At 38.5% G+C, this 12982-nt stretch overlaps 1 protein-coding gene across 1 annotated transcript; it reads left to right on the top strand.

Moving 5' to 3' along the window:
• The first annotated feature begins 4077 nt into the window (after positions 1-4077).
• Positions 4078-12695, top strand: scrt2 (scratch family zinc finger 2). Its single transcript, XM_066702726.1, has 2 exons — positions 4078-4600; positions 11702-12695. Exons 1-2 carry the CDS (start codon positions 4435-4437, stop codon positions 12532-12534), a joined length of 999 nt encoding a protein of 332 aa, XP_066558823.1. The 5' UTR covers positions 4078-4434; the 3' UTR covers positions 12535-12695.
• Positions 12696-12982: the final 287 nt, after the last annotated feature.

Below are 12982 nucleotides of genomic sequence, written 5' to 3'. Positions count from 1 at the left end.
TTTATAAATCGGAAGGATGGTGGAGTGATCATTTTCCATTCGGATCTTTATGTGTCATCTATATAAAACCAGCCTGCAAGCAAGCAGTATTTGGTACTGCCACTAATGTAGTCGGCGTTGGACACTGTCAAACAATTAATTTCAAAGGCTCAATTTGCATATGAAAACAATCAGACAGTCCTCACGCACTTAAAAAGAATTACTTATCAGCCAGATGCTTAAATTAGCCCATTAGGCTCTATATTTGGAAGACAAAACAAAACAATAAAAAACATTCTGACCCGGTGAGAAGAATAGTGCTAATTACTGCCATTCACACCCCCAAAAATCTTTAAAAAAAAAATGTTTTATATATATATACACACACAACAATTTTGAGTTTGTGTGAATACAGTAGACAGATTACAAACATTTTGTCAGCTTTGTTTTCCTGGCAGTGAAGCAAAATACAGAATATACAGTGTAACAGAGACCATAAGCACATCCTATAGTGAGACTGAATGCAGATACTGGCAATTTAACATTTTAAACAGAACTTTGTATGTCACTGCTTATGTCACAATGTTTCCTGTTGGGCTATTTGGTAAGTAACGGGGAGTCAAAAGGCCTGTCTAAATTGAAAATACAGTAATTAATGCCCAACACCCCTTTGTCTTTATAGCAGGTGAATATAGGAGCCAGATTTACATCACAGATGCTTTTCAAAGTTCTCTGAAGTGAATTTGCTTGTTTTGATTTGTCTGTGGAGTTGCTTTTGTGAACCATCTCAACTATGTAAGTAGTTATTGAGAGTGTGTGTGCATTTTCTCTGAGGTGACTAATATCTGTTGTCACAATTAGTGGGTTTAAAGCTCTTGAAGTTTATATACACAATCATTACTTGCCTGAGGCCTGGAGTAGATGGGCCTGATGGTCTGCATTCCTGGGTGCATCAGTTTACTGTAACACTGGAGAAAAGCATTCATTCGAATTAAGGGTAGACTTAGGCATCTGCAAATGGAGCCAACTCGATTATTACTGAATTACTTTGTTTTTCATGTTCAGCTTTTTAAATCAAATACTTGAACTATAGACTGCATCATATGTAGATGACAAAACGGGAGCTTGCATAACAGACTAGGCATATTTAATAAACCAGTGACTTAATTGTATTTTGTTTTAATATGGCTCATATGAATTGAATACTCATTCTGTTTAAGCCAGATTTTCATACTGATGTGTAGGAGCCAAATCTGTTATCTGTTTTGCATTCAGATACCTTCAGCTACATGAAAGTAATGTAATGTGCCTTCAGTTATAGAACTTAGATGCACATAAAGACATTGTCATCATACTTTAGGGGTTACATTTGTTGATTTTATATTTTTGGGAGTGTTTTAGTGGTAGGCAATTTTATACTAGAAAGAAATTCCTTTGTGTGTGTGTTAACTTGTCAATAATTAGTTGCAGTGTGATTGTAAGTATACGGCAACAAAATGTGCAATAGTCACAGGTGTGTTTAAAAAAAACTGGAAAGCTATCTACGCACCCTTTGTTTAATAAGGGGAAGTAGGGGAAAAAAATCGACAGTGGCTGGTCTCCAGCAGATTGAAACTGATAGAGAGAGTGACCAGAGAGGTTAAAAGGAATAGCTCAACTCCATTTCAGTGGCAGATGGCAACAAAGCATTAGTGAGTCAGGGTCAGATATATTAAGGGATTTGCACTAAAATGTAATTCTAACCTTTTTTCTGTATATAGCAGGAGGAGGGGGATAAAACCTGTTGCTATTAAGAGCCAGCAACAAGCATTACTCCTGTAGGCACATCCTTACGCAGACTATTGTTGCTTTAAAAACGAACAGCTTGATTTCCTTTTCCTTGCACTCTGATGTCGCGAGGAGATCATTCTGTTGTGTTTAACTATTTAAAGAACGCGATGACGCTTGTATACTTCTCCAAAAGCCCCTTTTTATTACCAGTGTTTTTGCATTCTATAGTTTTCTAACGTGACACATTTTTAATCTTGTGACCAAGAAGTGCTTTTTATCCCTCTCAATAAATTTAAAATTCCTAAATGATTTCCATGTTTCTGAACAGCATTTCTAAATATAAATAGGTAGATAGATGATGAGGATCAGGAAGTAGGAGGAGGAAGATGTAAATTAAACGTTCATTTAAAGGAAGAGGGCATGATTCCAATTTATGTGATACCTTAAAGCAGGGGCTCCCAAAGTGCAGCCCAGGGACGAAATGCGGACCTTGATGTTTGGTGCGGCCCCCCAAAGCCAACCTTCAACCACCTCTTTTCTAAACCTTTACTATATTTTTACACTTTCTGTAAATTTTCTGTTACAAATTGAACATGTAATTTGGGGGAAAATAATAAAACAACAATTAAAGTTCATAAATGTAACAGAAATTTATAGGAAATAAAAAAGGTATGATTTGGGACATATTTTGTTTTCATTGGTGATTCATTTTCTACTGCGGCCCCCACATCCCATGCAACCTCCGATAATTGGCCATCCATTACCAGACATTGGGAACCCCTGCCTTAAAGCTTCTAGAGGTAATTAAAAAAAGAAAAAAAATAGTTTCTAGTTCCCTTTCAACAGTGTTACAGTTTCAGATTGAGAAATCCCATTTGGAGAAAGTACACAGTGGTGTCAGTAATTTGTCTAATCCAGCTAAACGCCCTCAGAGATTAATTAAGGGAGCAGGTATAATTGTTAGTGACGTTCTGCACAGTCTTTGTCAGCAGCATAAGCGGGAGATGGGCCTGGCTAGGGATCCCTTGGGAGGGAGCAGGGGGGAAAATACTGGTGGATTTTCTCAGAGTGAAAGAGGGGTGTATGTGTTTTTGATCTGGGGTGGGGGGTGGATTTTGGGATGACTGAGACCCTTGCTTAGGATAATGATCACATTTCTCTTTTAAGCTGTCTTTTGTCACTGGCCCAACCGTGCTCTTGTTAGGAAGTCTGAAGAGAACGGAATGCAACAAGCGCTAAACAATTCACAGGAATCGATCTTTCTTGAGAATCATCTATTGTGCTTTTATGTTTTTTTTGTTGTTGTCGTTGTTGTTTTTTTGGTTGTTTTTTCTTAATTGGTAGCATTACAGGTTGGAACACTTTTAGTCGCAAAAACAAACAGGAACACGCTTTCTTTATAGCTTTATTTTATTTCTTCTGTCCCATATAGCCTATTTATAATTATTACGCTGTATACCAATTATTTGTTTTAGAGAATATTTTATTTTATTTTATTTTAAATTGGTGTGAGCCAGTATCAGCTCTGTGACTAAGAACTAACTTTGCATATAAGATCTTAAAACTAACTAAGGATTCGGCCGATATGGGTAAAACTGGAATTGTTCCAGACAATAAATAATTGCAGGTTCATTTTTGATTCAATGTTAATCTGAAGGGTGTTTAATTAATTAGCCATTGTTAGGGTGATATGCATCTGTCTGCACAACAAAGCAGCCAATCAAATCTAGAGAGAAAGATACTGAACGAGAGACCGAACCTGTGTCTGGTCTGTGCCTGGAGGGACCCCATGCTTTGGAAAATAAAATGCTCTGCGAGGCTGTACAGCAACAGTCACTGCCTGGTGGAAATCCAGACCAAGGCTTTCAGTGAAACTGAAACTGAGAGGGATGTTTCAAAAGGCAGCCCGCTACAAGACAACATAAACTGCGGTACTTCATCGAGAAACAATAGAAGACAAGATCCTGAATGTAGTTCTGTCCACGTGCCTCCATTGTCTGCCATTGTCTGCCTTCTGCCTCCCCCGCACGCCGCACCCGCCAACCCCCACTCCCCTCTCCCAGTGCATAGATAGAGGGGCTTTCTCTCTACACCCCCCCCCCCCCCCCCCCGTGTCTGTGTGTGTGGATGCACAGACGGTTCAGTAGTAATTTGATGTGTGTCCTGGGGGACATTTGATGGATTAAAGCTAAGCAGCTCCATTTCCAAACACCACCTGATCTCCATACATGCGGTCCCATATAAAAGCAGGCTGATTGCTGATCTCAGCTAGTCTGACAGTCTTTCCTCTCTCTCTCTCTCTCTCTCTCTCTCTCTCTCTCTCTCTCTCTCTCTCTCCCTCCTCTCTCTCTTTTTCTCCCTGTCCCTTTTGCCTGCTGCTGCTGCATCACAGGAGCTATCCAGTATCCAGTGCTGAACAAGGATTGTGTTTTTTTTCTCTTCTCTCTCCCTCCTCTCTCTCCCTCACACATGAGGGAACCACAGGACAAGACACTGGCGTCCGCAGATTTTTTATTGTCATTTTTTTTCTCAGTCTCTTTAAGTTGTGCAAGGATTACAACACTTTGCTTGTGTGTGTGTGTTTATTTTATTTTTTTATTTTATTTTTAATTTATTTTTGTTTGTTTGATTGTTTTTTCAGTCTTTACCCTTCAGTTCCTGGGCTAGCATTTTCTCGGTGGAAACATGCCCCGTTCATTTTTGGTGAAGAAAATAAAGCTTGATGATTTCTCATCCTCTGCTGTGAGCAATACTAACCAACACCATCACCACCATCTAGATGACAGTTACACTTTTGCACGCTCGATCACAGACTCCGTGGCAAGCTTGGGTGTCCGAATCAGTGAAAATGGTAAGTGTTTTTTCCTATTCTGATTCATTTATATATATATATATATATATATATATATATATATATATATATATATATATATATATATATATATATATATATTTCAGACATCCTCTCCTAAGGTTTCTCGAGAAGCTGTTGTCTTGAGGGGAATTATATAACACCATTTTGTTTGTGTGTTTTTGTTTATTTAAGGATCAGCAGTATATCATTGCTTTTCAGTAGATTTCAAATCACTACTCGTGGGCCATTTTTAAAATAAAATTAAAGACACACAGTTGCTGTTGATACTTTAAGACTGATCTTTGCTATTTTGATTTATTTGTGTGCATGGTATGCGCTCCTGCATTGGCATCCCGATTGAATCTCTCAGTGCTGCGAGACTTTTTTTTTTTTTTTTGTCGGATGATGCGCATTCAAAATTCAGGTCAGAGAGGAGTCGTCTGCTTATGTAAATGTGACACGACAATGCTTGAAATGGGATGTTTTTGTTGTTGTTGTTTGGTATTTTGCTTAAGCATCTTCTGGCCTCGTGTTGAATCCTTAATGCCAACTGAAGGTCCTGGAGTTAAGAGGATGCAACATTTGTCCTTAGCTGTTATTGCCCTTGAGTTGCGACCCCCCCCCTCCCCATACACACACATACATACATACATACATACATACACACACACACAACCATCTCCCCCCCCTCCCCCCCTCCCTCTCTCTCTCTCTCCTTCCGGCTGTTTCAAACACACAAGGGATAGAATTTCAGCTGTACATGCCCTCAGTGTCAAAGGAGATCCAGGGTAGCATTACAAACGGAAAAGAAAGCAAGCTAAAGAAAATAACCTTAAAAAAACATCACAAAAATGCTTATGGCAGCATCAGTAAACGTCACGTGGGGTTGCGTGTACAGTAAACACGAGGACATGAAACAGCTTCCTACAGCGTTACAGCATCCAGACAGCGCAAAAGGCTGGATAGCTGACCTATGTAAAGTCATTCTGGAAGAATGTAGGAAAACAGAAGCAAAAAATTAAATTAAAAAAATCAACTAAGAAGCACAAGTATTTCATTAAGCATATTTTTATATTTATTTCATTTAAATCCTCTTTGGAGGAACTGCACGTTTTCGTTCAAATGTCCTTCAAAAGCCAGTGACTACTCTCTCTCTCTCTCTCTCTCTCTCTCTCTCTCGACCATTTTGTCCCCAGATTTGGGACGCCAGCTGTCTGTTCCCTTTGTTTTTGCGAAAGCCAAAATCACGGCATTGCAACACAGTGCAGCCACAATGATTACCAAAGATCACGCTCCACCTGTTATACAATCACATTAACGCCATGCCACAGTACCATTGCAAGAAGCTTGCTAGTGACTACATTTGTAGGAATGTTGCTTTCCTGATTTGTATGCTTGCAATTTGAACATTTCTAATAACGGTCTTTGTCCGAGTGCTATAATAAAATTGTATTTGGTGTTCAACATTAGCTTTAAAAACAAATTCCCAAATGTGCATTTTGACAATAATTCAAATTGTTGTTTTCATTCTACTACAATTATTATTAATAATTACTATTATGAATTAATATGAATATGAATAATAATAATGATCATAATAATATGTTCTGTTACAAAAATGTGGAAGATGTGGTCAAATCCTAAAAGTGAAGGTTATGTTTAATGTCTAGTAATTGGTCTGAACATTATGTTAAAGATGTCATACTCATTTGCTGACTAAACAAAGGTTCTCTATTGTAAGAGGACTTGAATGTGTACTGAACGCCTATAATAGATTTGTCCTCCACTAATTCAAGTCAGTAAAGATTATTTTAGCGGTTAGGTATCAGCCTGCTTGTTATTCTATTGTTCTTTTCAGGCCACTTTTAGTATCCTTGGCAGCTTATTGATATCACAGGACCATTTTTAGCATTTGTTGTACACTGAGAAATAAACCAATGGTTGAATAGGGCTTCTGTCAACATGGACAACATTTTGCAATATTTCATATTTGCATTTCCTTATCTACATATATAAAATAGTGTATGCTCTGAGAGATTTTTTTTGTTTTGTGTGTTTGTTTGTTTTGTTATGCCACGTGCTGGCATATTACCCATAAAGAACATTGAATGGGGTGTTTTAACAGGGTTAAACCTAGTGTTCATTTATGGTTTCGTGTCTGGATTTAGTCTGTATAATTCAGTAAAACAAAACAAAAATCCTTCTATTTTGCACCTAAAATGAATCACTTTACATAAGAGCAATATTTTAAAATCACTTCTTGTGCTTGGGGGACAAAACAGACCATGAAAATTGACTCTTTTGTCTGACATTGTATAGTATTGATTGACACTTGTTACATGAACATACACACACATACATATTTAATAAACACTTTGAATGAAATGCTACTATATAATGGAGGAATCTGCCTGACATTTTAGTGGTGTTCTTTTGTATTCAATGACTATTGTTCATTTCATCTTTCTTGAAAGGGGAAGTGGTCTCAGTCGATGAAATCCAATTCAGCACTCATTCAGGAGATGCATTTGTCTGTAGTTACCTGTCAGGTTCTTTGTTACAAATTTGTACAAGTGATGCACACATCCAAGGGGATGTCAGTTTAAGTTTCTTCTTCTTTAAAATGCATACCTTAAATTTATTAAAAGGATTGCATTAAAAATATGTTTTTGTTGAAATGGCAATACTATCATAAATGAAAATGGGAAAAAGTAGAAATATTAAGTTGTTGAATTAAATGCACACATGTAAACAGTTACTGTGAGAGAAGGTTTTGTTGTATGGCTTATTAGGCCATTCCTATAGCTTATAATGGTAAAAAGATAATAAGGAAGCAAAAGAAATCTGAAGAAAAAATGTGCAGTCGGCTTCCCCCCCCCACCAGCCCCCGCTTAAAATGTCCCCACTGTATGGATATTGAGATTGATTTGGTCTGTGTAAAGGCACTGGCTATTTTTTACTATATGAATTTTCAATTTGTTTTTACCCATAGTTGATATATATATTGGTGTAGCCCAGACTACAGTCATCTGAGAGTAGACTGGTGCCAGATACAGTGAGGGTAGAGGGTATTCAATAAACAGTACATATTTTAGAAGGGGTGTTATAATGTGTCAAAGCTCTAGATAAACCTAAAAATACAGCAGAATAACAGAACAAAAGACATACGTGGTGATGGTGGTTGTTATTGGAGTGAATGTTGCACAGTAATCTTGATTTAATTGTGAATGTTTTCACAGTGTGCTATGAAAAATGTCTGAAGATTGAATTCTGTAGGCTGGTGAAACAGGAAGCACCACATTAAGAACTCTTTAATTGCCTCTCTAATGACCTGATTAATTTAAGCTGCTTAAACTGTCTTTCCTTGACCTGCATGCAATGCCCCCCTCTCTTAACTATTATCCCCTTTTTAATTTTTCATATTTTCCATGTTTGTATCATGCTAGACGTCATCATATGACAAATTACATCCTGCCTCTCTCTCTCTCTCTCTCTCTCTCTCTCTCCCTCTCCATCTCTTCGGCAGAAACAGTAACACTCTTTCATAGTTGACGATTTATTGATCAGTGCAAAACTTAGAATTTCATTAAAAAGCAGTCAATATTTAATTTCCACTGCTTGCTGCGTCTAGTGTTTTAAAATAGTTTGTTTCCCTATAGTGTCTAAGGGATTCTCACCAAAAGGCAATTTTGCCATTTTTGTACCAGTAATAAAACACAATCTTAATTATATTATTTGCTTTTTTGTTTCTGAAGTGAAATATTACAAATGCTCAGACGGAAGATACATAAATGTATAAGGAAAAAGGAAAACTGTAATTCTGTCAATTTTAGTTTATTTTCATGATCACATTGTGTCTGAAATTCATTCTCCTTTTTTCATGACATTGTAACAGATTGTAATATAGAGTGTGTTTATACCACAAATTGTATAATACTTAATGCCATAAAAGAACTGAGAATTCAGGATAATCTTGATTTATGTTGATATTTAATATACAACACAACCAACTATATCCTCAATAATGTATTTATTAACACTACAAAATACCCCTAGAGACATAAGTAGTATTTCTAAAGGGAAAATAGAATGGAATCACATTATTGTGTATTATTTGTTTTGGGAGTGTGTCAAAAGCACTGTTACATTTGAGTAACATTCTCATAAAATATCTTCATGAAATATGAAGGTTTGTAATGTGATAATCCTACATATAGATGGTAGAAACTGAAAATGTAATATGGCACTAAATAGTTACTACCTTCAGCCTTGCAAAACACAGTTTGATTGTCTTGCGTGAATGTTAAGTATTAGAATGTGTGGGCAGACTGGCAGCAGTTAGCTAGAGCAAAAGCGAAGAGAAGGGTAATAGTCTGGTTCTGTATTCAGAGAAAGAGTTGATAAGGCATGTGGTGTTTAATTGTGGTCAGCAGTAGATCCCTAAAGACTTAGACCTGTTGATTTAACAACATACTGGAAAGCAACCTGGACTGTGTGTTCTGCCCTGGCAAATCAAGCGGTGAGGGGGGGGGGGCATGAACATCTAAGGATTAATACTGTGAAGGATTCCGAATGCTTGCAGTAAGTCAACCCAAAACAGAGATCCCTGCAGGTGGCAAACAACACTCCCAAGTTCTGCTAAAAAGACTGCCACTCTAATAGGTCACTAAGTTCACATTTGGCATCTGTTGTTGCCTGAGCTATCCATTTATCCCTGTTTGTCACATTCTGCCATCTGGATTTTACCTCAGACTATAATTATCTGAGGAAGACAAAAAATAAATCTATAAATAATAATAATTTTAAACATGTTAACCCACTTGTTACATTGCTCCATCATTGATTTTTCTCTTTATTTACATTTAAATATTGTTTTAGAACTCGGTTGGAATGTTATACACGATAGAAGGCATGGGGTCTTTTACACAATACCTTGACCGACTGCTAATGTACCTTTTGCTTTGTTTGTTGTTAAAAATAATTTGCATTTTTTCAGTATTTTGAAGATTTTTTGGTATTGTCTTTTATTAAAACACAATGCATCCATGTCCCTGCACACATTGTCAAATGTGTGTGACTGTACTAGCAAAAACACATGCGGTGAACTGAGTCTATCTGCAGTTCTTTAGGCAGTACAATTACAGATTGGATTGAATTCAACAAACAGAATGTGCACTAAATCAAGCCAATACTGTCCATACGTTTCTAAAAAGTGAGCTCATATTATCAAGGGCTTCCAGGGAGTCTGTGAAAGCAATACTCTCTCTGATGGATTAATTCTTGCTGAAGGCTAAGAATATTGCTGTGCACCTAGCAGATAAGTTTATTATATTTAGAAACCAAGCATAAAACTAAAACATATTTGAATACATTTTCCAGTCAAATTAACCTGGTGCAATAATAGAACTGAATTTTCAAGGCATTTGATATGTACAGTCAGGATTATACAATTAGTATACAATTTTAATATTTGTGCATTTGTTATCCAGAGAACACATTTCCTTGTAATGTAGTGCAGTGTAATTATATATTGTATTGATAAAGCTATAACGTTTCGAAGAATAAGCATCACGACTTTTACATCATATGTTACCATTGCCATATACATAAATAAGATCTGTTGAACAGCTGTTTAGATTATTTTCAGGATAATAAGAACACTAGCAATGTAGTTTGTAGTGAGTTGCATTGCATCATCCTTATTTATTTTATGTATCTGTAGCTTGCATTTGATCTGTATCTGAAAGCATAAATTACCTTGGAGTGCTCCAGTGGAAAATTTTTCTCCTGTTTGGTTTTGTTATTTTATTTTTCTCCAGACTTACTCCCTGCTACACATGATAGAGAAAGCTGTCTGCTAACGCAATTAAAAACATGTTACTAGTGTTGCAGCCTTCAAGGATAACACCCACCCTGGCTGAGCAGCTTCTCGGCAGTTATATTGAGTCCTGCACTAGCCTAGCTATTAACTGCCTGTTTATGAACAAGGAAAAGACAAGTTTGCAGGCTGGCAACACACTGCTATGCTGGCATGGGTGTGATTTCAAAAGCTTCATGATTTGTAAGCTGACCTTCCCGGAAACCCATTTTATCTTTCACATTCCAAAGAATCCTCTCATCGACAGACCTATAGGCAGTGTTAGGAGGTAAGGAGGCACAGTGTAAATGTTCCTAATGCAGATGAGCAGACCTCCACTTGCCCAGTCTGAAATCTCAAAAGGCAACAGATTATGACCTGCAGGTAATGGCTCTTCTCTCCATTAAAAATCACACGACCAACAGAAAGACAGCAGTTACAGTAGCACCGCTGCAAAAATCTAATAAGGTGCAGACAGACAAATCGAATCTCTTGAATTGTGTGAACAGCTGCCAGCATAGTCCAGTAATCTTACACGTTTTGGTTTCCATCACAGTGTTGTTGTTTTTTGTAGTTATTTTCCTGTATTTGGGAATCTCAGACACTGTTTTTTTGTATCTCTATATATATATATATAAAGACAAAGTTAGAGACACCTCATGCATTTTCAGTGCCTGTGCCCTGATCTTCAGTGACCCCTGATGAAAGACAAATGATAATGGGTGTGACTGTGGAGGTGCAAAGTGGACAAAAGTGGATGTCAGGGAGAGGTCTGGTCTTCCTCTGTATTAAGGCTGAGAGAGTATGCTCTATAACAACATAGTGTGTGTCATTCACTTAAGTAACAGGGGTATGAGTTTAGGAATATATTCACCATGAATATGCCTGCTCAGCTGACCTGAAGAAAAACATATTTTCATTCATTGTTTCATAATTCTTTTTCCTTTCACTATTATTTTGTAGGATCACCAGCTTCACCTGTTTTGCAACTTGCAAAATCATCTTTGGAGAGTAACTGTGATAGGGTTATGGTTATAAGACAAAAAAAACCTCCTGTTTTGTCCTCTCTCACAGATCTAATAAATGTACTTTGAGTTTGACTTGCACACACCTGCTACAGAAGACTCCCTCATTTGATCACGAGTTGGGTAGGTGGGGTAGGTTTGGCCTTTTTTGAGTTGTAAGTCAGGGAATTTTTCTAATTCTGCTTTTCTATCCTCCCTGTCTCCAAAAACTACCAGGCTACATCCAGGACTACATCACGCCGTCAGTGTACAAGAGTGAGAAGAAGATGGGCCTCAAGCTGGCATCGGCCGTGTCGGAGCCCCTGTACACCCAGGTGAGCAGCGGGGGGGAGGAGTACTCCGACCACGACATGGAGCACCCTGATAGCCCCCAGTCAGGCATGACGGCCAGCGGCTTCTTCAGTGGGGAGGCGGAGGCCCTGACGGAGGGCTACACCATGGATGCCTTCTTCATCTCGGATGGGCGCTCACGGAGAAAGGTGGAGGGAGAGGGGCAATCAGGGCCAGGCGGCGGCGGCGGAGGAGCAGGAGGGGGCAGCTGTGGCAGTGCAGGGAGTGGTGGCGCTGTAATAGGTGGTAGCAGCGGCCAACCCCGGCACACTTGCAATGAGTGCGGGAAGACTTACGCCACCTCGTCCAACCTCAGCCGGCACAAGCAGACCCACCGCAGCCTGGACAGCAAGATGGCGCGCAAGTGCCCCACCTGCGACAAGGTGTACGTGTCCATGCCCGCCCTGGCAATGCACATCCTCACCCACGATCTCAAGCACAAGTGCGACGTATGTGGCAAGGCCTTCAGTCGGCCCTGGCTGTTGCAGGGCCACATGCGCTCGCACACTGGGGAGAAGCCTTTTGCCTGTGCCCACTGCGGGAAAGCTTTCGCTGACCGCTCCAACCTGCGCGCCCACATGCAAACCCACTCTGCCTTCAAGCACTACAAATGCAAGCGATGCAATAAAACCTTCGCCCTCAAGTCCTACCTGAACAAGCACTATGAGTCAGCTTGCTTCAAAGGTTCCCAGGAAGACGACTCATGCTCGGAGAACTAACACGTAAAAAAAGGAATGAATAAACAAACACAAACAAAAACACAAGTCCTATCCTATCTTATCCCCCATATCGGACACTTTCTGATTTTTTTTTTTTAAAGCAATATTTTCACTGAGATTATGTCTGGATGAACAAAAAAAATTATGACAAACACCGACAATGACAGGGTGGGGGGGGTCGGGAGGGGGGAATAATATATATGCTGGATTTTTCTCTGAACTATTGCAAACGCACGCACATGAACACACACCCACACAAACACAGACACAAACACAAGACTATTCTTTATGAGGCCTGGCATGTGAATTTTATTTATAATATGAATTATAATAATACTTATTATACTAATAATATTCCTAATATTTTATATCAAAGGCTGTGGAAAAAAGAACAAAAAAAAACAGACAATGACAGCATTTTTCTTTTATAGGTACAATGGAAAAAAAA

The sequence above is a fragment of the Amia ocellicauda genome, chromosome 4, assembly GCF_036373705.1.
Source record: "Amia ocellicauda isolate fAmiCal2 chromosome 4, fAmiCal2.hap1, whole genome shotgun sequence".
Lineage (NCBI taxonomy): Eukaryota > Metazoa > Chordata > Actinopteri > Amiiformes > Amiidae > Amia > Amia ocellicauda.
This window is presented reverse-complemented; position numbering and strand designations above follow the sequence as displayed.

Bases quoted from the DNA above. Each gene is read 5' to 3' on its own strand.
- scrt2 (XM_066702726.1), top strand. From the start codon at position 4,435: ATGCCCCGTTCATTTTTGGTGAAGAAAATAAAGCTTGATGATTTCTCA. The intron at 4,601-11,701 runs GTAAGTGTTTTT...AAAAACTACCAG, and splicing joins TGTCCGAATCAGTGAAAATG to GCTACATCCAGGACTACATC.